At 44.5% G+C, this 26,759-nt stretch overlaps 1 protein-coding gene across 1 annotated transcript in view; it reads left to right on the top strand.

Annotated features, from left to right (window-relative positions):
• Positions 1-1,028: 1,028 nt before the first annotated feature.
• Positions 1,029-26,759, top strand: part of RXRG (retinoid X receptor, gamma) — a 60,487-nt gene continuing 34,756 nt past the window's right edge. Inside the window, exons 1-2 of the mRNA XM_010851972.1 lie at positions 1,029-1,358; positions 17,751-17,998. Of these exons, the coding sequence (XP_010850274.1) occupies positions 1,310-1,358; positions 17,751-17,998 (297 nt within the window). The 5' untranslated portion in view covers positions 1,029-1,309. The remainder of the gene's footprint in view (positions 1,359-17,750; positions 17,999-26,759) is intronic.

The following is a 26,759-nucleotide window of genomic DNA, read 5'->3' as shown; positions in this document are numbered from 1 at the left end:
TTCCCCATCTATTTGCCATGAAGTGATGGGACCAGATGCCATGATCTTCGTTTTCTTTTTTTTTTTTTTAAATTTTATTTTATTTTTAAACTTTACAATATTGTATTAGTTTTGCCAAATATCGAAATGAATCTGCCACAGGTATACCTGTGTTCCCCATCCTGAAGGAGACAGATTTTAGCTCAGTGAAAACTTTCTTGTGAGCTGTTCAGAAATGGAATGGAATGAAATGATAGTGAGCTTCCCATTACTGGAGGTGTTCAGATATAGGTGGAGCAGTGGCTTGTCAGGAAAACCATATAGCAGATCCAAACATCAAAGGGATGCATAGACTCTATTATCTGTGGGTCGGTTCCACCAAAGAAGCTCTGTGTCAGCGAGGACTCAATGGCACTTTTTGAACAGGCAGCCTGATGACAGTGGTATATAAGGTGAATGCTTCCCTTCAGTGACATATCAGAGCACCACCTGCCTGTCTTCCCTACCTGTACTGTGTTCTGTGTGAGTGAGCTCTGGCTCCTAACTGCCCTTCTCAAGCTTCGACCATTTGAGCACAGACTAATGCTTCCAGCTACCAGAGCAGGGGGTGCTTACTCCAAGTCTAAGGGCCAATCTGGATTAGTTTTTCCCAAGTTGGGGAAGACCTCTCACTCTTGGCCAATCTTGGGTTTATGAAGGGGTCTGTTCCCTCTTCGCCCCATCCCCACCTCCTTTCCCAGATCAAACACCAAGTGCATTGGATAGCTAGAAGCCATAGGGAAGAAACCCATTTTAATAAAACCCCATTGATTTGGGGGGGGGGTGCAAGTCAAAGAAAAGACATCTAAAGAGTCCCTCCCCACTTCCCCCTCCTCTGTCCTGACCTACTCTGGGTCAGTCACACATCGATTGGCTTCCTAGATAACAGATCGTGCCACCGGTGGGGACCTCTGGGGACCAGCCGGGAGCTGTAAGAGTCGCACGCAGCAGCCCTGCCCCGACTTAATCAAACTAGCAACAGGATCTGCCTCCCGCGGCAGCGCGGCGGTGGCAGTGTGGCAGCGGCGGCGGCGGCATTATGCGTGATTACTGACAGGCACCAGCTGCTGCCGCCACCGCCGGCTCGACGCACGATGTGGACGCTCAGATCGAGAGGCAGATTCCTGACTAATCCCAGAGGGCTGGCCCAGCCCGAGCTGCCCGGGCTGCTAGGAAGCGATGACCACTCTTGTTAGCCCAAGTTGAAGGGAGCCCGGCTGCGCCTGGGAGCAGGGAGAGGCCGAGCCACTGAGCAGACGCGCCCGGGAGGACTATGAACTGAAGAGTCAACATGTATGGAAATTATTCTCACTTCATGAAGTTTCCCACAGGCTTTGGAGGTGAGTATTTCACACGGCTTCAACGCCGGGACCGTCTGGAGAGATCGAGCGGAGATGGGGAGATCCGGATAACTGGATTAGGATTGAATTGGGAAGGAGGGCATGTGTGTTTATCGGCGTCTATAGTGTGTTTCCGTGTGAGTGTGTGTGTGAGCGCGCGGGCAGGAGTGAGGGGCACGGATGGGAAGAGGGAGGGAGGGAGAGTGGGAGAGAACGGTCCGTAGGTGAGAATCTGTTTGCACATTCGAATGAGTGAACAGATGGGAGGATATGGGGATATTCTAAGGAGAGCCTGAACCAACGTGCTTGGGAGTATGTCTGAGACAAAGGTAGACAGAGCATTGTTCTAACTCAGTGGGTTTGTGGGGGTGTGAAGAATGGAAGAGGTAAGAGGAAATTACTGGGATGAACCTAATACCCAGCTTGCCATGAGAAAAAAAAAAATGACGGAAAAGGTTTTGTCAATATTAAGGGTACCTGAGATACTTCATAACAACAGACTGATTGTTTTATTTAAAAGCAGATTTCCCTAGAATTGCATTTTTTAAAAAGAAAACGTAGTGCTTTAATTTGCTACCGTGTTTTCCTTCCTCTGTTTTCTCCCCTTTTGATTTGCTAATAGCCTCTTGTCCCCTCCCCTGCTGCTGTCCCCAATTCCACTTCCAGGGTCACTGCCACCACCTCCACTCTGAGGGTCGAGATCTGGGCGTGGTGGGAGGGGGATCTGGGCTCTCATAGCAGAGAACAGGCAGCTGGAGCTCCAGGTTGCCAAGCCAGGCAGGGCAGCCAGGTGGCACTTCCCAGGGGCCGCCCTCACACCCAGGCACTTTGGTCCCAAGGCTCCTTTGACTCAGTGACAGAAGCAGCACAGTAGCCCAGCTTTGGGTAAATGGGCCCAACAGCTGACCAACTGCCTCTGACTTGTCAGCTGGTGGCAGGAGGTTTGGGTTCTTAGGAGCCAAAGGGGAGAGCAGACACTGGCAGGCACGACAAAGCAGAAATTCTTGTTAGGTCTTGAGGACTGAAAAGTCCCTGCCCTCCCCACCTCCTGTGAGGACAGATAGGCAATTCATCTGAAGGGTTGGGAGCAAAGCTTGCCTATTCCACTGGGCATGCCCCTCCATAAAGTGTGGTGGGACACTGGAAGCGGATGGGGTCCCTGTCCTGGAGACATTAAGCCAGGGGGTTTGCTTATTCATTCGGGATGCGTTGGGCAGTTTTTATGGACCAAGCATGAAGTTAGGTGCTCGTAACACAGACGTTCATGAGATAGAGTCTGTACTATTAGTACTGGGCAAGCTTGTCATTGCACAGACACATTGTAATACGGCATGGTGTGTGCACCATTGCATGCAGAAGGAGGTTGCTGCTTGGATCCGATGGGTGAGGGACCCTGGCCACACGTTCTGGGGGAGACAATGTTGAAGTTCCTGGGGCCAGTCTTGTGATGTGACCCAGCGAGTGTGGTGGCCAAGGCTGTGCAGTGGACCTCTGATCTTCAGTGTACAGTTGGGTACTGTGAAAAGCCTTCCTGACTCCCATCTTGGTCCCATTCTCAGCTGAGAGGCGCGTTTTCCTTTTCCTTCTGAGTTCAGTTGTCTGAAGAACATGCCTATCCATGAGATTCTTGGGACCCTCGAGGTCTGTGAGGTTATGGCTTCTTAACTGCCAAGGAGACCCTCTGAGATGGTTGGGGTGAATAAAAGGATTGAAGGTGGACAGGTGTAGGAAGAGACAGTCTGAGGAAAGAAGGTCTAGTCCAAAATTCTCTGGGAGCTGCTGTCTGGAATCTTGGGATAGTAATATCCTGAGGCCTCAAAGAGCGCCTTAGTCCTCTCCTAATATAGATGTGTAAACTGAGGCCTCAAGGAAGGCAGTAGCAGGCTAAGGGTATATGGGGTTGAGGAGGACAGCCCTTCTAGAAAAGCCCCTGAGTCAAACTTCTAATAGCATTCCCTCTATCTGATGCAGTGGAAAGAGCATGAAAGATATCTATCTTTATCTATCTCTCTCTCTATCTATATATAGAGAGAGAACTGAGTTTGGTTCCCAGGTTTTTACTTACTAGCTGTGCGACCTTAGGCAAGATATTGAACCTCTCTGAGCCTCATCTCTAAATTGTAGTTTAAAATCCCATCTCAGACCATGTTGTGAGTATTAAACGTGCAAATGCTTGAAAAAGCAGATATAGAGTGTTGTCTATATGTTTTGTGTTTAATAAAAGTTAATATTTTTGTCCCCTCTATTCTGCCCAAGTACTAACATGCAAATTAATTTAAAAATCAAAAATTACTGTAGAATAATGAATTAGGAATCTGGGGAAATAAAATTAAATTCGTAAAGACCCACATACGTTGCTGGTTTAAATTTTCATAATTGTGGGGGCTCTGGTATTTAGTGTAATTAGGTTTCAGATGAAAGGAAACACAATGGCTGGGCCATGCAAGAGTAGGCTGATATAACCATGGGGGGAAGGGGAAGGATTAGGCTGTTGAAACGTCTGCCCTGATGCTCCTTTTCCTCCCCATTCCTGAGGGAGGAGAACAATTATTTGGTTTAGTTGTACTGAGGTTTTCCATTGTGTTTGTATTTGCCAGCTAAGAGGCAGAAACATTGAGCAGAGGTAAGGGCCCCATCTGTAGGAAGGTCTGCCTGAGAACTTGCAGAGGTGAGGGGGGAGGTGGGAGGGAGAAGGACATCCCTGCAGGTGCTGGGGAGACCTGAAGTCTGAAGCGGACGTAGCCTACAGTCTCTCACTCCTTTTGCCTCAATGAGGCAAGTTGCACCACACATATTAAATTATTTAGTGTATAACCTCTGCCCTCTTATGTATTAGCAAGCGGAACCGCAGAGGGCTCCCTTGATTTCTGAGAATCTCTAGGGCAGCAATGTCACCCTTGGGAAATAACACCTGGGATTTGTGTCTGGGCTGTGCTTACCAGATATCAGACCATCCTCCCATCAGTGAACAAGACACTGGGCAAACTGGCCGCAGGGTGGGGACTAGCTGGGTTGCAGTGGCCCCACCTAGGTGCCCACTTGCCTAGCTCTAGTGTCTCCCATGTGATGAGGTAAGAACCTTTCTGTTCTTTTTTTCTGCCAGCTGCCCAGTAAGAGATTTGTTTGCCTGGATGAGACAGTTGCAGCCTCTAAGAAGATGGCAGAACAAATCCTGTAATCCCCCTTCCAATTGTGCAGTAATCCTCAGGGTGAAAAGGAGATCAGGGGAGAGGGGACTTGTCTCATTTCATTTAACAAGCACACAGTAGCACTTACTAAGTGCCCACTACCATTGTAAGCACTTCACCATTATCATCTTATTTAATCCTCATGACAACTCCTTGAGTGGGTATTATTACCATCATTATTACACTCCTTTTATAGACGAGGAAACTGAGGCATGGTAAGCTGCAATAACTCATTTTAAGGTCCCAGAGTTGGAAAATGGCCCAGCCAAGGCTTTGAACCCAGGCAGTCTGGTCCTGAGTCCAAGCGGTGCTGAGCTGCCTCTCACAACTTCTGTGGGCCACAGAGTTGCCACAGGAAGCTAAGCAGCAGGACATCCCTTGAAGGGATGAGGAACCCCAAGCCAGTCACGCCACTGCCTAGCAGCTGTAGACACAGGAGCCTGGCCTTGAGTACACGGTAACTTAGCAGTCACTCAGGTGCAATGGTGGCCTCTGGAGAATTAGTTGCTGGCTTATTCTGGGGACCTGGGTCTTCCCTGGTGGCTCAGATGGTAAAGAATATGGCTGAAATGCAAGAGATCTTCCCTGGGTCAGGAAGACCCCCTGGAGAAGGGCATGGTTATCCACTACAGTATTTTTGCCTGGAGAATCCCATGGACAGAGGAGCCTGGTGGGCTACAGTCCAAGGGGTTGCAAAGAGTTGGACTCAACTGAGCAACTAACACTTTCACTTTTTCCCTGGGGGTCTAATGATTTGTAAGAGCCGTACTCTACTGAGTCTGACCGCTTGTGTAGAATAGTCCCCTTCTTATGTAAGAATAGCCATAGAGGAGGGGTTGAGTTGGAGGGGTGTGTGTGTGTGTGTGTGTGTGTGTGTGTGTATGTGTGTGTCTGTGTGTGGAGGGCAATATGAGGATGTGGGAGGAGGGTGTGTGTGTGTGTTTATGTGTATGACAGAACATATTTTTCCCCTCCACAAATGTGTGGGTGGCTAATAGGGACTTACCATGGAGGTAAGTGGTTAGGGTTTATGTAGGAAGGAATAAATGTTTATGAGATTTAGGAAGGAGTATATTTAGTATAAACTATTTTCTGAAACATTTACAATCTTACCAAGAGATAGAGAGCTGAATAGCAACTGGGGGAAGAAATTATGCAAAGAGTAATCAAAATTCTCCACCTCTTCCTTCCCCTGATTATGTAGCTTCTGTATCTGCAGAGAACTTAGCCACCAGAGTTGGGTGGCTGGGGTGCCAGGGGCTCCCGGAGGAAGCTGCTATTTTTTTCTCTTATTGGAAAGTAGAAAACACAGAGGCCCAGGGAATCTAAGATGCGACTGTTCTAGAAGGCCCGGGTTTGGGTGGCTTTCTTGAGACTGACCCAGGTCTTGGTTCAGTGGCTGGTTATGGCCTCTGTCACAACTGCTCAGCTCTTCTGTTGTGATGGGGAAGTGGCTGTGGTCAAATGTATAAGCTAATGCATGGGGATGTGCTGTGTTGAATATGTTGGCCTACTCCTAGGGAATCATTCCAGAGAAGTTTTGGTACTATTTTGATTGTGTCCCAGTTAGCAGTGAAGAACAACACTAGCTCTGAAGCTCTGAACAGCTCTCGTCAACCCTCCTCTACCCCCTACTCCCACCCCAGCTTCCCTGCAAAAGCTGAATCTTTAAAGCCAGAAAAAGACTTGTAGCTCATCTGAACAGACCCATCGGTTACAGATGAGGACACCAGGGAATGCAGGTGGGGCTTGCCTGGGACCTGTGGCTACTTATGCTCTACAAACTGGGTTCTCCTGAGTGCCCTTGGGGGCCACCTGGGGTGGCAGAAAGAAATGTGGAGGGAGGCTAAGCCATAGAAAGCCCTCCTCTCGTGTCTTGGTGAAATAACAATACTACCAACTATACAGGGTCAACGGTTAACATTCCACGGTGTAGGGATTCAATAAAACAAAGGCTGGAAAATTGTAAACACACAATAAAAGTTTGTTTCTCTTTCCTACTCAGAAAACTTGGAGACTATGGTAGTATATTCAGCTTAAATTTTGTATGTAGGTTTTTCTTAGAGGAGGCATGCCTGTTCTTAAAGTGTCAGACTGTGCACTATGAGAGGCTGAAGTGAAGTTAATAAGGCATCAATTCTGGGCCAGTTACAGAAAATTATATTTTAGCAAATCATTCCAGGACAGACACTTATGAGATCTGGCAGAAAGAGGGCAGTGACCTGGGACCTCCCATCCCTATAATCTTTAGGATACCCTCACCCCAGGCCAGTGTCCTTAGTGAGTCATATTCCCCTGAGTTTCCTCAACTTCAAATTGCACAGCCTGGGCCTGCTGGCTCCTTTTATCAGATACTGCAACTGAGAAAGGAGCGAGGGAGAGGGCAAGAGTCTGCAGGTTCAAGACCAAGCTCAAATTTCTATTGGGATTTTAGAATTCAGCATCTGAGCTTAAAAAATGGAAAAGCTTGTGATCTTTTACTCAAAATACATTTACAAGAAGTCAGAGGAGCAGTAAAGAAAGTGCTTGATAAATATGTTGGGATGTTCCTTCTAGGCTGGTTGCCTGGGTTGCATTTCTGTGACTCAGCATCTCTTTTGTCTCTCCTTTGGCTGGTCCCTAATGTCATGGGGAAGCAATCTTGGAAAGCTTGGGGCTCATGATACCTGTGTTTTCTCAGTCCCAGTGACATAGGGAACAGAGCAAAAGTTAGAGATCACCAGGAGGGAAAGAATATTTCAGACTGCTCCAGGAGGGCCTGTCAATCTTTCAGGTAGCACACCTTGGCTCAGCGTCTGGTTTATGCAAGGGTTGTGTAGGACACCAAGAATTAAGACTCATCCTCTGTTCTGAAGGAGTATATAAACCAGTTACAAGTTCTGAAGTCTGTAGGACAGTTGGAGATGATTTATTCCTGGAGGTGTTTTTTGGGGCTGAGGTTGAGAATGGTCCAAGGAATTTAGATATTTAGGACCTGAGAACAAATAATACCATGTCCATTACCCAGTGGTAATGTTGCACCAAGGATATGGTTCTCTGTATTTTTAAATTAATTTTTATTGGAGTACAGTTGCTTTATAATGCTGTGTTAGTTTCTGCTGTACAACAAAGTGAAGCAGCTATCCATAAACATATATCCCCTCTTTTTGGATTTCCTTCCCATTTAGGTCCCCACAGTGCATTGAGTCGAGTTCCCTGTGCCAGGCAGTATGTTCTCATTGGTTTTCTGTTTTATACACAGTATCAATAGTTTATGTAAATCAATCCCAATCTCCCAATTCTTCCCACCCCACCCATTTCCCCTTGATACCCATACATTTGTTTTCTGTGTCTATGTCTCTATTTCTGCTCTATGGTTCACCACATTTTAAAATAACTACAATCTTTAGAAGACAGTTTATATCGAGAGGCTAGGGAGAGCATGGGCTTTACAATGGCCAAATGGTTAAGGAATCTGCCTGCAATGCAGGAGACACAGGAGATGCGGGTTAGATCCCTGGGTCAGGAGGATACCCTGGAGGAGGAAATCGCAACCTACTCTAATATTCCTGCCTGAAAAATCCCATGGACAGAGGAGCCTGGCAGGATACAGTCCAAAGGGTCACAAAAAGTTGGACATGAATGAGCAACTAAGCATGCTCTAATGACACACTGAACTGATGATTTGTTTGAGACTTCCCTCTTGGCTCAGACAGTAAAGAATCTGCCTGCAATGCAGGAGACCAGGGTTTGATCCCTGGGTAAGGAAGATCCCCTCAGAATGTGAACAAGAAGCCTACAGAGACAGAGAAAGATTGAAGTCATGGATTCAAGAGGTGGGTGTGGGCAGAATTGGTGTTCAAGGACTTCAGGAACAAGCGGTTAGAGGGGCACTGTAAGTCAATGCCTGGAGCCCTTCCTGACCTTTGTCTTCATGGGCTGGTACACGGAGTACCAGTGCATGGATTTGGTTTAAAGGGACAGACAGCTGGTCCTGTTTGGTGGAGCCCCTACTCTCCAGTAACCCCTTGTGCCTCCAATATGTTGGGGATGGCACAATATCCATCTGTACCAGCAAGGTTCAAATTTGGTCCTGGGTGGGAAGGGTGGTATGTAAGCAAAATGCCATTAATTATGTGCAGAGAGGCTGACAGAAATTGTGCCAGACTAAACTCAGATTCTAGGTCTTTAATAATTCACAACAACTACTTGAAAGGGTCCCATTATCATTCTAAACCTCAGTTTTCTAATCTGTCTAATGAGGATAATTTCTTCCCTTCCAAGTACTCTGAGTCAGTCTGAAGCTTGGATGGAACAGACAGTGGCCTCCAAGGACCTGCTATATCTGTAGCACCTAGCAGGGAGGACGAGATGGTGGGATGGCATCATTGACTCGATGGACATGAGTTTGAGCAAACTCTGGGACATGGTGAAGGACAGGGAAGCCTGGCGTGCTGCAGTCCATGGGGTCGCAAAGAGCTGGACACGACTGAGTGACTGAACAACAGTAGCAGGGAGCCTGGTACGCAGTTAGGAGCCCTCAACAAGCATTTTTTGACTGACAGAACCAATAATTGATATGGGAATACACAACAGACAGTTATAAAGAGTTTTACGAATGCAAGGCAGTATGTACTGGATGGAATAAGCTTGGACATGGGAGCAGAAGGCCCAGGGTTTTTGCCCTGACTGCACGACCAAGTCATGCAACTTCTCTAGAAAATGAAGTGGTTCCTCAAGTCCTGAAAATCTGATTTCTACCCTAAAACAACATGGCTGTACTAATTTGTGATATTATTAATTTGGAATGGTGATTAAATTGATCATGGCAGGAACTAGTCTGTATTTGCACACTCATGAAAAATAACAACAAAAAAAGATTTGTTATGCAAGTAAGACTGTGGAAGTCTTGAGCCTCTTTAAGTTTCATTGGTTTCTAAGCAATTTAAAAAGAAAGCATAGTAGAAATCTCATTAGCATATTAATGGGGTGTTAATTACAAAAGAATCTTTTAAAGCAGATTTTATAAAATCCTCACTTAATAACCATTAGCTTGTGGTACTTGAAACACAAACTCTTCACGTGTGTTACTTAGAAGTAATAAAATTGTAATTTAAAAGTAATCTGACAACTTGTCACGAATTTAGACTGATTTTTCTCTCAATTGATCCAAATGAGTGAGGTTTTGCTATAATTATATATAATGCTGGTAATAATGAGGCTGATTATCAATCTTTGCTGCTTTTCACTACTTCCATCATTGCAGGTTTTAGGGAAAGGGGTGGGGATGGAGGGAGAAGGAGGGATGGAGGGGAGAGTGGAGGCAGAGAGGAAGGATGGGCCGCCAATTTCTCCCTCCCCCTCATCCAAGCACTGGAAGAAGCAAGCCCCCACCCCCAGCCCGAACAGCCCGCCAGCCCTCCTGTGGGGCCTGCAGGAGTCAGGCTGTGTGGGCTCAGGCTGGCGGGCTGGTTGGAGCTGCACGCAGCTCATCAGCTGCTGCATCCTGTGTCCTCATATTCCTGCTGAGAGGCCAAGGAGGCTGAGCCACACGGGCCGAGGGAGTGTCTCTTCTCCCACATGCTCCCACCTCCATCATGTGTCTTCATTTCCCCCATTGAGAAAGTCAGAAAGGACGTTGGTAGCAGAAGAGGCTTCCCATTAAAAAATGCAGTTTCTACTTGTGCTTCTCGCTCAGTAAGAATTCAGCTAATAATGTGATGTCCACATCTGTTAAAAAGTGGAGTTCAGTGCCTATAAAATACTTTCCCGTCCAGTCTCAGAGTGGTGGTACAGCTCAGACGAGTATGTGAAAGTGCTTTTGAAAATGCCACAGCAGTGTAAATATAAGAAATGTATATCAGCCAGTCCTGGGCATCTGAGTGACCCTTCTGTGGAAGAAAGAGAGAGGAAAAAGCTGAGTTGAACTGAGGTCTGGGTTTCCTACCTGATGAAGGAAACCAGGGCTTGGGTTTGATATGAGGGGCTAGAATCAGAAGGGATAGATCTTAGTCAGAAAGTACCAGGTCATGTACACACTACTATATATAAAATAGGTAACTAATAAGGACCTACTGTATAGTATAGGGTACTCTACTCAGTACCTGTAATGGCCTACATGGGGAAAGAATCTAAAAAAGAGTGAATATATGTATAGTTGAATCACTTTGCTATACAATTGAAACTAAGCATTGTAAATCTACTATACTCTAATAAAAATCTAAAACAGAGAATACCAAGCCAGAATCCTGAGAGAGGCCACAGTTGGGTTAGGAAGGGCAGAGCTGGGGACAAAAATTGGGCCCGGGAAAGCTAGAGGAAGGAGCACTCCTGAGTAACTGCTGCAAGGAGCCACGCAGCCAGTATAGCATATGGTGCGGCTGGGGTAAAAATCCAGGTCTGCTGCCTTTGCCCTAGAATCAGATGCTACTTGTATAATGTACTAGCCATGTTCTCTCGGGCAAGTTATTTAATTTCCCTGTCCCCCAGTTTTTCATTTGTACAATAGGGATGAAAGTTGGTAACCTTAACGGGGTTTGTAGGGATGAATTAAGTCAGTATATGTAAAGTGTTTGGATCTATGTCTGGCTCATGGCAATTGCTTAATAAATATTATCTGTTGTTTTTACTTAGCGGGGGAGATGACATTTAAGTGTCACTCGAGTGTCTTCATATTGCAGGCCTCCCTACCTCCCGTGCAGCCTGTCTGTATATTATGAGCCAAGTGGGGAAAAGACGTGTGAACAAGTTTCCCTTTGACTAGGAAGAACAAGCCAGGTTTCTGAATATTCTACGATTGTTAGGCTTATGTAACACATCCCTCCATTAGCGAAAAGGAAGCAAGTTGGTTGTGAGATTGTGTCCACCATGACAGAAAGTATATTGGGATACGGCCCCGTGACGTTCCCTTGGTTTCTAATGGAGAGTCCAGACTCTTAGAAATAGCAAGTTATTATTTTTTTTAACCTCCGTCCCCTTCCCTGTGGCTGGGTGTTACCATTATTGATGATTCATCCTAAATTTCCATTCCATCCTGAGGATGGGACAGTGAACTCTCTACCCAGGCACAGGAGTTTAAGGGGTGGAAATGCCAAGCCATTTGTTCCCTTGTCTGGCCAATCAGAAAGACTCATGCTTGACATTTTATGTTTACTGGCTGAGGATGAGGTTGCTAAGCAACTTCCTTGCCTTGGTTGAATTGTGTAGTTCTAAGTACCTGGGCTTTTCTTTCTCAATAAGTGTCCCCTCAACACACAGATGCAATTTGTTATCTAGAGATTTCAGAGATTTTCATTTTGGTAAACATAAGGAACATAGATTTCTCATGCAAATTGTGTCTACTGATGAACTTCCTATATGGTTGTATCAGTTAACAAAAGAACTATTCCATTCATTGACAGTGTTTAATCTCTCAGTAGTGTCCCACTCTTTGACCCCATGAACTATAGCTCGCTAGGCTCCTCTGTCCATGGAATTCTCCAGGCAAGAATACTGGAGTGGGTTGCCATTCCCTTCTCCAGGGGATCTTCCCAACCTAGGGATCGAATCTATGTCTGCCACATTGTAGGCAGATTCTTCACTATCTGAGCCACTAGGGAAGCACATTCATTGATCAGTCAACAAATATTTTTTGAGCATCTACTGTGTTCCAGGCACAGTGCTAGACACCACAATGATAATTGTGGTGAAATTTAAAATATGTGATAGCCAGTAGGGCACCAGGCATTCAGAATGGAAGTTAGCATGGAGGAAATCTCCATGTTGTGATGGATAATGGGGAGATCTGGAGGATCCAAGGGGAAGGATTGAGGTTGCTGCGATGATGGAGGGGCACTCTGGGCTCAGAGGAGTGGTTAATATTATAAACAACTGGTATGTTCGGACTAGCGGCTGATGGCAGCTGTTCTTAATAGAACATTTACTCTTGGTGTGGCTTGGGTTAAACTCTATTTACATAATCTTCTACAACGGTATTCAAGCCAGACATAGGTCTCTCTCACCACCTTTATAGTGCGGTAAGTAATTGTAACTGCTACCCCTGGGTTAGTGGTCTCAAATGGTTTTAGCACCTCTGAGCTAGATATGGATACCTCCATTTGTGGCTGAGGAAGCTAGATCAGAGAGGTCAAGTTCCTGGCCCAGGTTTACATGACTGGAAAGTGATGCAACCTCCATCCAACCTAGGACATTTGGGCAGCTTCAGAGTCTTGTATTCCACACAGATGTCACTCCAGATGCCCATACAAGGTACACATGGACTTCAAAAATCAAACACTTTGCAGATTCCATCACCTCTTCGGTTCCTGGTGACATTGTCAGCATCTCAAACTGCAATCTGGAATCCCGAACAGCCTGAAGGGTTAACACGGTCCAGCTGATGATGACAGGGGCCCCTTGGCAAGTGGCCTATGCTCGACCATTCCAGACCACCACCACCTGCACGTCCTTCTTTTAGATGCCAGTGAGCTATGTCCTACCCACCTCAGTGTTCATGGAACAGCATTGGGAGGGATCTTAGAACCCACTAGGTGCTGCCTTCTTATTGGGGAGAGTGAGCCCTGGAAGATGAAAGGCATTTCTTTGGTATGTTGCCAGGAGAGAAGAGAAGGTCCAGAGAAAGTCAACTATCCCTCTCCCATCAGATGAATTAATTTCTATAAAAATTATTGCTGTGCAAAGAGAATGAACATCTGAGAGTGGGCACAATATGAGGGACTGATGAGGATCTAGAGGGCATGTAGTCAGGGAGCAAACAAAGCTGATAGGCTGTGGAGGCTGGGAAAATTGGGCTCCCAGCCTCTGCACAGGAGCCAAATAGAAGCATTCGAGAAAACCTTGACTTTGGATTTGGACTAAAAACCAAACTTCTGGAAAACATGTACTAGCTGTAGTTCCCACATGGCCATGGGGAAAAAAAAAAAGAAGTGAGAGCTGAAGAAACTGATAAAAAATGTCCTAGATAGGAATGTTTTAGTGTCTATTTGGGAGAATGGATTCATTTTCCATTGAACAACACTTTCATCTTTATTTTCCACCTTTTCTAAAAGCAAAGCTATTTATTTCTAAGCAACAGTGGTCATTCGTTGTGAGAGGCAAAGAATAAAAATTTGTGAAGATGTGTTTTTCTTTTTGAATTTTTCTTATAAAAATATGGTTATAACATAGCCCATCTCTTCTAGGCCATTGACTCAGCAGACATTTTAAAGGCCATGGTAAACCTGACTTTAACTGGTTGTTGCATTCTGTCTCAATGTACCATTGCCATCACTGAGTAATCAAGGAATATTCTGATTGTCTTAATTTGTATTATTATTAAATACAATAAAAATAATGTAGTTTAAATTTCAAATCTCTCTCACATCCTCTCATTTTATTCTGTAAACAATTTGTGAGTTTCCCCAAGTCCATATTTTCATATTTTTTGTACAGCTCATGTTTTTTTTTTAAAGTAAATGATCAAGCTAGTCAATACTTTATTTTTATATGTGGAATAAAAGCTAAATTCCATACCTGTCTATATGTATTAGATGTTACAAATAACTACATATAATAATAGCTGCAAAACATTAAATCAGTGTCTATACATAACTGAGTCACTTTGCTGTACATCTGAAACAAACACAACATTATAAATCAACTATACTTCAATATAAAATAAAATTTAAAAAGAGTAAACTTAATTCATGAACACAAAACAAAACAGAACTGGAAATTTTGTGTTATCCTCCATTTCTCCCTCCTTATCTACAGCAAATTACAGTTCATGTTTCTTAAACATCATTCCTTTGCATACTGTTTTCATGATATTCAACATATCACATGTTCTTGTACATAGAAATTTTCTGAGGTCAGTTTACTTTTTTTTGAAAACTTAAATAGTGATTTTTAGGAAGATAGTTTTATATAAAAGATGGAAGCAGAGTCACTTGCTATAAACAGAAGGAGACAGTAAAAATGAATATAAAACAATTAATATATTTTAAACGTTTGCCTACATATCACTTAAAACACCACTTTAGATGTTCCATATCACCAGTGTTACAGGCTGCATGCCTTGGTAACTCTCAGATTGATGACTGTGTGAAGGAAAATCTTGTTCCCTTCTGTCCCATAGCTCTGGGCTGGTGTGAAGCACTGGACATCAGCCTGGGGACGTAGAAATGAAAAGCACAGTCCCTGAGGTCCATTTCAAGTAGAATATGCAGGGTCCTTGGGTCAGTTTTGGAAAGCCCACACAGGGAAGGAAAAGTCGGTTTCCCTCAGATGGCTTGGGAAAGACAGCTGTCATCCCAGCCAAGTTCACGGCTCCTTGCCCATCAAGTTGGGCTGGCTCCTAACTCACCTGTCACATGTTATCTTAGTGGCAGGCTCAAGGTACACATTGGCTTCTTTAAATGTCACAGTCTTCCAGGGCTGCTGAAGAGTCTAAAATTCTTCTTTCTGATCAGTGACCGTCTGGGAAGATTTTTGGTTTTTCTGGCTTGAGCTCTTGGAAGTTGCCCCCTTCTCTCTCCTTCAGATGAACTTTCAGCTCAAGATCACTTCATCATTGAGTCAACTTGTACTTTGTGATGTGGTGGCTCTCCAAATCTTCTCTGCTGTCCTTGACAGAGCACACAGGAGACAGCATGGGCTTCAGATTGACAGTTTGAATCTAGGATCTGGCACTCGCTACCTGGCTAGTGCCGGGAAACGTGCTAGTGGTGAGGATACAAAAACAGACACCATTCTCCCTCTCAGTTTAATGGCAAATACAAGGAAATAAACAACAGAAAAGGGCATCAAACCAGATTAAGAATACCAGGGAAGACTTCCTGGAGGAGGTGATACTTGAGTTAGACCTTGAAGGAGAAATAAAAACTTCTTCTAGACAAAGGAGGTGGGAGCAAGTCATCCCAGAACTTGGAGCAGCCTGGGGGTGAGGCTAAGCCTAAATTGCCATTCATCTGTAAAAGGCTGAGATGATCTTCACAGCCCTATTGTCAAGATATAATGAGTTAAAGTATGGAAATTGGTAGAATAAGTTAATGTATGGAAAATGCCTGATGCTATTTAGGACACACAAGAAGTATCTCACCTGTCCCTTCGAACCCTTTGGCCACTTCTCTGTGGACCCACAGCATGTGGTTCACCTCAGTTGTGGTAATTAGAACATGGCAATTGGAATTCATCTGTCTATGAGACAAGTGTCCCTGATAGACTGAAACTCCTGGACGGTTCCGGCCTCCTCAGACACAGGAGTGACTGTTCTCTCTACAAGTAGACTTTAACTAAGCTAGGAGAGTGGGCTTCCCTGATGGCTCAGCAGGTAAAGCATCTGCCTTCCAAGGCAGGATGTACGGGTTTGATCCCTGGGTCAGGAAGATCCCCTGGAGAAGGAAATGGCAACCGACTCCAGTATTCTTGCCTGGTAAATCCCATGGACAGAGGAGCCTGGCGGGCTACAGTCCATGGGGTCTTGAGAGTTGGACACCACTTGGAAATGAAACAGCAATAAAGCTAGGAGAAGCTCCAAGGGAAACTCCAGGTTGACATTTTTCTAGTGAGATAAATATGTTTAAGAATTGCTGCACAGTTACACCTCCGATGATCCATGTTCCCCTCCAGAATGTGAAGAGAGTACCCCCTCTCTGCATCCTAGTCCTAGTACTATGTAAGTACCACAAAAGTCTCTGAAAGGCTTAAGACTCCCCTGTAGTTTGGCTCCAGGAGAAAGTGGAGAGTTGGATGACTTCTCCGGCAGGCCAGGCTTACTGACCACCTCTCCCCATAACCCTCTCATGTCCCATCCATGAGGACAGCATGGGTGCCGTGCTGAAGCCTAGCACCTGCTCATTCCACATCTGTTCTTGCATGCCAGCCACACAGGGAGCTGGCACTGTGAGTCCTGGTGGGCTGCTCTGCTGTTCTCCGAGTCTCTGCCCTGCTGCTGTGGACTCTAAAGTTCACAGCTCCTCTCTTCTGGAGAGAGTGCTCCATGCTGGGCTTCTGAGATGGAAGTTGGGTATGCTTCTTTTCTTTTATCTTGAGTTGCATCTAGGAGGGAACTTGGGATCAACTTTTCTAGGAAAAAGGTACCAGATGTCATCTGACCAGAGCCCATTTCACAGACACTTGTGGCCAAAGCTTCCTATCCCCAGAGAAGAAACAGTCTCGGCAGGCCTGGTCGCACTTGCCTTCCTGGGCCTCTGTGGCTGCTGAGCCATGCCCAGTCATCCTGAGTCTTCTTCCTAAGCAGTGATTAACCCTACGCTCTAGAGATTGGATAAGAACCTTATGGGACTAAAACTGCAAAAGCTACAGACTGTGAAAGGCATGATAATAGCCTCTGCCTTCCCCATGATCATAATGGAATGTGTTCCTGACAGCAGGCACAGTGTTCCCTTCAATTCTGCTGCTGCTGCTAAGTCGTTTCAGTCGTGTCTGACTCTGTGCGACCCAAGGGACGGCAGCCCACCAGGCTCCCCCATCCCTGGGATTCTCCAGGCAAGAACACTGGAGTGGATTGCCATTTCCTTCTCCAATGCATGAAAGTGAAAAGTGAAAGTGAAGTCGCTCAGTCATATCCGACTCTTTTCGACCCCATGGATTGCAGCCTACCAGGCTCCTCTGTCCATGGGATTTGCCAGGCAAGAGTACTGGAGTGGGGTGCCATTGCCTTCTCTGTTCAATTCTGAATTGCTAGCATCTGATGTAGTCGCTAGCATCTGATGTGGTACCTGCACCATAATAGATGGTGCATATGAATTCATGATTACATATGAATGAATGAATTTCTCCTGACTATAGAGCTTCAGCCCTACCCTTGTTCTCATAGCAAAATGAGTTTGAACAGGGGATTCTGGGAGCAGCCCAGACACCTGCCCACTCCATCCCCAACCTGGGAGTTTGGTATGGACTTACTGTCCCTGTCTGACTGGCTCAGGTCACAGTCCCCCTGGCCTGGGGACTTGTGGATTATGTCCCCATGGCCCCGATTGTTGTTCTGATACAATTCAAGGCACATTCCATGTGGCGCACCAGAGAACCTGTCCTATAACAAGTCCTTTCTCCTTCCTGGTCTTTGCTGGCCTTTATTCTACCAGCTGTGAGAGTTCACAGGTGTGCAGGTATGGCTGGAAGAAGGGGAATGATACAGGAGACAAAAGGAGGGGACTCTGTCCTCATACACCATCCCTGTGCTCCCCTGGCCTCCCATCACCTTTGATTTCTTTTCTCCTTACAGGTTCTCCCGGCCATACTGGCTCCACGTCCATGAGTCCATCGGCAGCCTTGTCCACAGGGAAGCCCATGGACAGCCACCCCAGCTACACCGACACCCCAGTGAGTGCCCCGCGAACTCTGAGTGCAGTGGGGACCCCCCTCAATGCCCTGGGCTCTCCATATCGAGTCATCACTTCTGCCATGGGCCCACCCTCAGGAGCACTGGCAGCCCCTCCAGGAATCAATCTGGTTGCCCCGCCTAGCTCTCAGGTAGGTGTGCATCCATTTTCTTCAATGTCTTTCCAGACATCTTTAATAGTTTCATCCTGGTGCTGAGCCAGCACTCAGTAGGTGCTTAATGCATGCTGGTGAAAGAATTGGGTTGTCTGTGTAGGCTTCCCTCCTGCAAGACCTTCATTGAGTGTATCCTCAGGCAGCTGCAGAGAACTGACAATGCCTCATGGTCCAGGAGTTTTGATGATTCACTCCTGGCTGTAATTTCAACAGCTCTTAGGCCTGTTTGTCTTCCATGGGATGGACCCCCTTGATCCTTCTCAACTCAATACTACATATTTTTCAAGTCAGTGAACTACCTGGTCCTTTGGTCTTTGTGGTCTTTGCTCCCCATTGAGAAGCAGATGTTGCACATGGATAAATCTAAAACAAGGCAGACTGTGTTGCATACATGTTATCTCTGAGATAGAGGCAAAGATTGCAAAAACTCAGGGGGATAAAACCCTCACTTTAGTTCCTAGTGCCTTTTGCTGCAACAGAGGCAAGGATGTGTATGCATGGTAGATATTGCTTTGCTGCTATAGGAAAACTACAGTTTGGCCAGATGCTGTTTATTTCCTTCTAGCAATGTTACACTGAGATCATCAACCTTCACTTCTTGTAGTGCTCAGCTATTGCTTCAATGATGCTGCATAACAGACAATCCCCAAATTGCCATGGTTTACAAAAACATACAATTATTTTCTTACAAGTTTATGTGTTGTCTAGGAAAGTTCTAGATCCCCTGGTGGCTCAGGTAAATAGTCTGCCTGCAATGCAGGAGGCCTGGGTTCAGTCCCTGGGTCAGAAAGACACCCTGGAGAAGGAAATGGCAATCCACTCCAGTATTCTTGCCTGGAAAATCCTATGGATGGAGGAGCCTGGCAGGCTACAGTCCATAGAGTCACAAAGAGTTGGGCATGACTGAGCTGCTTCATTTTCTTTTTGGGCTTCCTGTGTGGATCAACTGGTAAGGAATCTGCCTGCAAAACAGGAGACCTGGATTTGATCCCTGGGTTGGGAAGATTCCCCTGGAGAAGGGAACGGCTACCCTCTCCAGGATTCTGGTCTGTAGAACTCCATGGATTCTATAGTCTATGGGAGTGAAAACCACAATCATAGAAAACTAATCAAACTGATCACATGGACCACAGTCTTGTCTAATTCAATGAAACCATGAGCCATGCTGTGTAGGGCCACCCAGATGGACAGGTCATGGTGGAAAGTTCTGACCAAACGTGGTCCACTGGAGAAGGGAATGGCAAAACAATTCAGTATTCTTGCCTTGAGAACCCCATGAACAGTATGAAAAGGCAAAAAGATAGGACACTGAAAGATGAATTCCCCAGGTTGATAGGTGCCCAATATGCTACTGAAGAACAGTGGAGAAATAACTCCAGAAAGAATGAAGAGACAGAGCCAAAGTAAAAACAACACCCAGTTGTGGATGTGACTGGTCATGGAAGTAAAGTCCTATGCTGTAAAGAACGATATTACGTAGGAACATAGAATGTTAGGTACATGAATCAAGGTAAATTAGAAGTGGTAAAACAGGAGATGGAAAGAGTGAACATCGACATTTTAGGAATCAGTGAACTAAAATGGAGTGGAATGGATGAATTTAACTCAGATGACACTTATATCTACTACTGTGGGCAAGAATCCCTTAGAAGAAATGGAGTAGCTATCATGGTCAACAAAAGAGTCCAAAATGCAGTACTTGGGTGCAATCTTAAAAATGACAAAATGATCTCTGTTCATTTCTAAGGCAAACCATTCAATATTACAGTAATCCAAGTCTTTGCCCCAACCAGTAATGCTTCTTCGCTGAAGTTGAATGGTTGTGTGAAGACCTACAAGATCTTCTAGAACTAACACCCAAAAAAAGATGTCCTTTTCATTACAGGGGACTGGAGTGCAAAAGTAGGAAGTCAAGAGATATTTGGAATAACAAGCAAATTGGCCTTGGAGTACAGAATGAAGCAGGGCAAAGGCTAACAGAATTGGCCTTTGAGAACTGCCAAGAGAATGCACTGGTCATAGCAAACATCCTCTTTCAACAAAACAAGAGAAAACTCTATACATGGATATCAATAGATGATCAATACCAAAATCAGATTGATTATTTGCTTTGCAACCAAAGATGGAGAAGCTCTATATAGTCAGCAAAAACCAGACTGGGAGCTGACTGTGGCTCAGATCATGAACTCCTTATTACCAAATTCAGACTTAAATTTAAGAAAGTAGGGAAAACCACTAGACCATTCAGGTATGACCTAAATCAAATGCCTTAGGATTATACAGTGGAAGTGACAAATAGATTCAAGGGATTAGATCTGATAGACAGAGTGCCTGAAGAACTATGGACAGAGGTTTTGTACAGGAGATATTGTACATGAGGCCATGATCAAGACCATCCCCAAGAAAAAGAAATGCAAAATGGTTGTCTGAGGAGGCCTTACAAAGCTGAGAAAAGAGAAGCTAAAGGCAAAGGAGAAAGGAAAGGTATACCCTTTGAATGCAGAGTTCCAAAGAATAGCAAGGAGAGATAAGAGAGCCTTCCTCAGTGATTAATGCAAAGAAATAGAGGAAAACAATTAATGGGAAAGACTAGAGATCTCCTCAATAAAATAAGAGATACCAAGGGACCATTTCATGCAAAAAATGAGTTCAATAAAGGACAGAAATGGTATGGACCTAACAGAAGCAGAAGATATTAAGAAGAGGTGGCAAGAATACACAGGAAAACTATACAAAAAAGATCTTCATGACCGAGGTAACACTACAATGGTGTGATCAGTTACCTAGAACCAGACATCCTGGAATATGAAGCTAAGTGGGGCTTAGGAAGCATCACTATGAACAAAGCTAGTAGAGGTGTCAGAATTCCAGTTGAGCTATTTCAAATCCTAAAAGATGATGCTGTGAAAGTGCTGCACTCAATATGCAAGCAAATTTGGAAAAGTCAACAGTGGCCACAGGACTGGAAAAGGTCAATTTTCATTGCAATCCCAAAGAAAGGCAATGCCAAAGAATGTTCAAACTACTGCACAATCTCACTCATCTCACACACTAGCAAAATAATGCTCAAAATTCTCCAAGCCAGGCTTCAACAATACATGAACCGTGAACTTCCAGATGTTTAAGCTGGATTTAGAAAAGGTAGAGGAACCAGAGATCAAATTGCCAGCATCTGTTGGATCATTGAAAAAGCAAGATAACTCCAGAAAAACATCTACTTCTGTTTTATTGACTACACCAAATCCTTTGACTGTGTGGATCACAAAAAACTGTGGAAAATTCTTCAAGAGATGGGAATACCAGACCACCTGACGTGCCTCCTGAGAAATCTGTATACAGGTCAAGAAGCCACAGTTAGAACTGCACATGGTACAGCAGACTGGTTCCTAATTGGGAAAGGAGTACATCAAGGCTGTGTATTGGCACCCTGCTTATTTAGCTTATATGCAGAATACATCATTCGAAATGCCCAGCTGGATGACGCACAAGCTGGAATCAAGATTGCTGGGAGAAATATCAATAACTTCAGATATGCAGATGATACCACCCTTATGGGAGAAAGCAAGAACTAAAGAGCCTCTTGATGAAAGTGAAAGAGGAGGGGGGTGGTTCTAAGATGGCGGAGGAATAGGACGGGGAGACCACTTTCTCCCCCACAAATTCATCAAAAGAACATTTAGACGCTGAGTAAATTCCACAAAACAACTTCTGAATGCTGGCAGAGGACATCAGGCACCCAGAAAAGCAGCCCATTGTCTTCGAAAGGAGGTAGGAAAAAATATAAAAGACAAAAAAAGAGACAAAAGAGGTAGGGACAGAGTAGGCACGGAGCTCTGTCCTGGGAAGGGAGTCTTAAAAAGAGAGAAGTTTCCGAATGCCAGGAAACACTCTCACTTCCGAGTCTGTGGCGAGCCTTGGAAGCACAGAGGGCAATATAACGAAGGAAAAATAAGTACATAATTAAAACCCACAGATTACAAGCCCAATGGTAACTCCCCCAGTGGAGAAGCAGCACAGATGCCTGCACCCGCCACTAGCAAGCAGGGGCTGGGCAGGGAAGCGCAGGCTGCATTGCTTAGAGTAAGGACCAGGCCTGAATGCCCCAAGGGCAATCTGAACGAACTAACTTGGGCTAGCAAACCAGCCTGAGGGATAGCTACCACGTGAAAAGCCCTAACCTAAGACACCGCCAGGCCCGCGCACAGAACAAAGGACTGAGCAGAGCTAGCCAGCTGCAGATCATCCTCCTCCGGTGACAGGCAGCCAGAGCCAGAAGGGGGCAATCACAGCCCCAGAGAGACATTATCTACCAAACTGCAAGCAGGCTTCTTTGCTAACTAAGACTTCTTGGGGTTCTGGACGGTCAACATCCACCTGAGAAGGTGCACCGGTTGTACACCCAGAAAACCGAACAGCAGGGACGAGGGAGGCAATAAGTCACAGTGACTGCGCTCACCAAACACCTGGTCACCAGAGCTGCTCGGACCTGGGAAGGGCACAAAATGCAGGCCCAACCTTGTCTGCACCAATGAGGACTACCCAAGTGCCTGAACCTGAGCGGCTTAGACCTGGGAGGTGCACGCAGCCCAGGGCCAGCCTTGGATGGTTCCTGGCGGAGCAGCCTAGATCCTGAGCAGTGTGGGCAGGGAGGGCACACGTGCCGTGAGTGGGGGCAGGCCCAGTGTGGCTGAGACACTGCGAGCACACACCAGTGTTATTTGTTTGCAGTGTCCCTCCCTCCCCACAGCGAGACTGAACAAGCAAGCCTAAAAAAGTGTCCACCACCGCCCCCTTGTGTCAGGGCAGAAATCAGACACTGAAGAGACCAGCAAACAGAAGAAGCTAAAACAGAGGGAACCGCCTTGGAAGTGACAGGTGCAATAGATTAAAACCCTGTAGTTAGTACCAACTACATGGAAAGGGCCTATAGATCTTGAGAATATAAGCCGGACCAAGGAACTATCCAAAAATGAACTGACCCCATACTGCCCACAACAACACCAGAGAAAGTCCTAGATTTATTTTTACTATTTTTACGATATTCTTTTTTTTTTTAATTTTTAAGTCCTCTATTACTCCTTTAATTTTCATTTTATAACCTACTATTACTTTAGTAATATTACTATTACTTGCAAAAAAAAAGACCCTTTTTTAAAGCAAACTTCATATATATATATATTTTATAATTTTTGCGACTTTTTTTTTCTTCTTTTCTTTAATATTGTATTTTTGAAAATCCAACCTCTACTCTAGATTTTTAATCTTTGCTTTTTGGTATTTGTTATCAATTTTGTACCTTTAAGAACCCAATCTTCAGTATCCATTTTTACTTGGGAGTGAGATTACTGGCTTGACTGCTCTCTCCCCCTTTGGACTCTCATTTTTCTCCACCAGGTCTCCTCTGTCTCCTCCCTCCCCCTTCTCTTCTCTACCTAACTCTCTGAATCTCTTTGTGTGTTCTGGGCTGTGGAGTACACTTAGGGAACTGATTACTGGCTGGATCTGTCTCGCTCCTTTTGATTCCCCCCTTTTATCCTCCTGGCCACCTGTCTCCTTCCTCCCTCTTCTCTTTTCTGTATAACTCCGTGAGCATCTCTAAATGGTCCAGACTGTGGAGTGCACATAAGGAAGTGATTATTGGCTAGCTTGCTCTCTCCTCTTTTGATTCCACCTCATCTAATTCAGGTCACCTCTAACTCCCTCCTCCCTCTTCTCTTCTCCATGTAACTCTGTCAACCTCTCTGGGTGTCCCTCACTGTGGAGAAACTTTTCATCTTTAACCTAGATGTTTTATCAATGGTGCTGTATAGAAGGAGAAGTCTTGAGACTACTGTAAAAATAAGACTGAAAACAGAAGCAGGAGGCTTAAGTCCAAATCCTGAGAACACCAGAGAACTCCTGACTCCAAGGAACATTAATCGACAGGAGCTCATCAAACGTCTCCATACCTACACTGAAGGGCTAGCACCACCCAAGGGCTAACAAGTTCCAGAGCAAGACATGCCACAAAAATTCTCCAGCAACACATGAACACAGCTCTGAGCTTCAATACACAGGCTGCCCAAAGTTACTCCAAACCCATTGACATCTCATAACTCATTACTGGACACTTCATTGCACTCCAGAGAGAAGAAATCCAGCTCCACCCACCAGAACACCGACACAAGCTTCCCTAACCAGGAAACTTGACAAGCCACTCATACAACCGCACCCACAGTGAGGAAACTCCACAATAAAGAGAACTCCACAAATTTCCAGAATACAGAAAGGCCACTCCAAACTCAGCAATATAAACAAGATGAAGAGACAGAGGAATACCCAGCAGGTAAAGGAACAGGATAAATGCCCTCCAAATCAAACAAAAGAGGAAGAGATAGGGAATCTACCTGATAAATAATTCTGAATAATGATAGTGAAATGATGATTTCAATTGATCCAAAATCTTGAAATCAAAATGGAATCACAGATAAATAGCCTGGAGACAAGGATTGAGAAGATGCAATAGATGTTTAACAAGGACCTAGAAGAAATAAAAAAGAGTCAATATACAGTGAATAATGCAATAAATGAGATCAAAAACACTCTGGAGGCAACAAATAGTAGAATAACAGAGGCAGAAGGTAGGATTAGTGAAGTAGAAGATAGAATGGTAGAAATAAATGAATCAGAGAGGAAAAAAAATGAATTAAAAGAAATGAGGACAATCTCAGAGACCTCCAGGACAATATTAAACACCCCAACATTCGAATCATAGGAGTCCCAGAAGAAGAAGACAAAAAGAAAGACCATGAGAAAATACTTAAGGAAATAATAGCTGAAAAGTTCCCTAAAATGGGGAAGGAAATAATCACTCAAGTCCAAGAAACCCAGAGAGTCCCAAACAGGATAAACCCAAGGCGAAACACCCCAAGACACATATTAATCAAATTAACAAAGATCAAACACAAAGCACAAATATTAAAAGCAGCAAGGGAAAAACAACAAATAACACACAAGGGGATTCCCATAAGGATAACAGCTGATCTTTCAATAGAAACTCTTCAGGCCAGGAGGGAATGGCAAGACATACTTAAAGTGATGAAAGTAAATAACCTACAGCCCAGATCACTGTTACCAGCAAGGATCTCATTCAAATATCAAGGAGAAATCAAAAGCTTTACAGACAAGCAAAAACTGAGAGAATTCAGCACCACCAAACCAGCTCTCCAACTAATGCTAAAGGATATTCTCTAGACAGGAGACACAAAACGGGTGTATAAACTCGAACTCAAAACAATAAAGTAAATGGCAATGGGATCATACTTACCTTAAACATAAATGCGTTGAATGCCCCAACCAAAAGACAAAGACTGGCTGAACGGATACAAAAACAAGACCCCTATATATGTTGTCTACAAGAGACCCACCTCAAAACAAAGGACACATACAGACTGAAAGTAAAGGGCTGGAAAAAGATATTCCATGCAAATAGAGACCAAAAGAAAGCAGGGGTAGCAATACTCATATCAGATAAAATAGACTTTAAAACAAAGGTTGAGAAAAGAGACAAAGAAGGACACTACATAATGATCAAAGTATCAATCCAAGAAGAAGATGTAACAATTATAAATATATATGCACTCAACATAGGAGCACCACATTATGTAAGACAAATGCTAGCAAGTATGAAAGGGGATGGAGAAGGCAATGGCAACCCACTCCAGTACTCTTGCCTGGAAAATCCCATGGACAGAGGAGCCTGGTAGGCTGCAGTCCCTGGGGTCTCGAAGAGTCGGACACGACTGAGCAACTTCACTTTCACTTTTCACTTTCATGCATTGGAGAAGGAAATGGCAACCCACTCCAGTGTTCTTGCCTGGAGAATCCCAGGGACGGTGGATCCTGGTGGGCTGCCATCTGTGGGGTTGCACAGAGTCGGACACAACTGAAGCGACTTCGTAGTAGTAGTATTAAAGGGGAAATTAACAATAACACAATAATAGTGGGAGACTTTAATACCCCACTCACACCTATGGATAGATCAACTAAACAGAAAATTAACAAGGAAACACAAACTTTAAATGATACAATAGACCAGTTAGACCTAATTGATATCTATAGGACATTTCACCCCAAAACAATGAATTTCACCATTTTCTCAAGTGCACACGGAACCTTCTCCAGGATAGATCACATCCTGGGCCATAAATCTAGCCTTGGTAAATTCAAAAAAATTGAAGTCATTCCAAGCATCTTTTCTGACCACAATTCAGTAAGATTAGATCTCAGTTACAGGAGAAAAACTATTAAAAATTCCAACATATGGAGGCTGAACAACATGCTGCTGAATAACCAACAAATCACAGAAGAAATAAAAAAAGAAATCAAAATATGCATAAAAACTAATGAAAATGAAAACACAACAACCCAAAACCTGTGGGACACTGTAAAAGCAGTGCTAAGGGGAAAGTTCATAGCAATACAGGCATACCTCAAGAAACAAGAAAAAAGTCAAATAAATAACCTAACTTTACACCTAAAGCAACTAGAAAAGGAAGAAATGAAGAACCCCAGGGTTAGTAGAAGGAAAGAAATATTAAAAATTAGGGCAGAAATAAATGCAAAAGAAACTAAAGAGACCATAGCAAAAATCAACAAAGCCAAAAGCTGATTCTTTGAAAGGATAAATAAAATTGACAAACCATTAGCCAGACTCATCAAGAAACAAAGGGAGAAAAATCAAATCAATAAAATTAGA

Source organism: Bison bison, unplaced genomic scaffold (assembly GCF_000754665.1).
Source record: "Bison bison bison isolate TAMUID 2011002044 unplaced genomic scaffold, Bison_UMD1.0 scf7180017864305, whole genome shotgun sequence".
Lineage (NCBI taxonomy): Eukaryota > Metazoa > Chordata > Mammalia > Artiodactyla > Bovidae > Bison > Bison bison.
The sequence above is the reverse complement of the archived record's forward strand: the minus strand, read 5'-3'. Positions and strand labels throughout refer to the sequence as shown.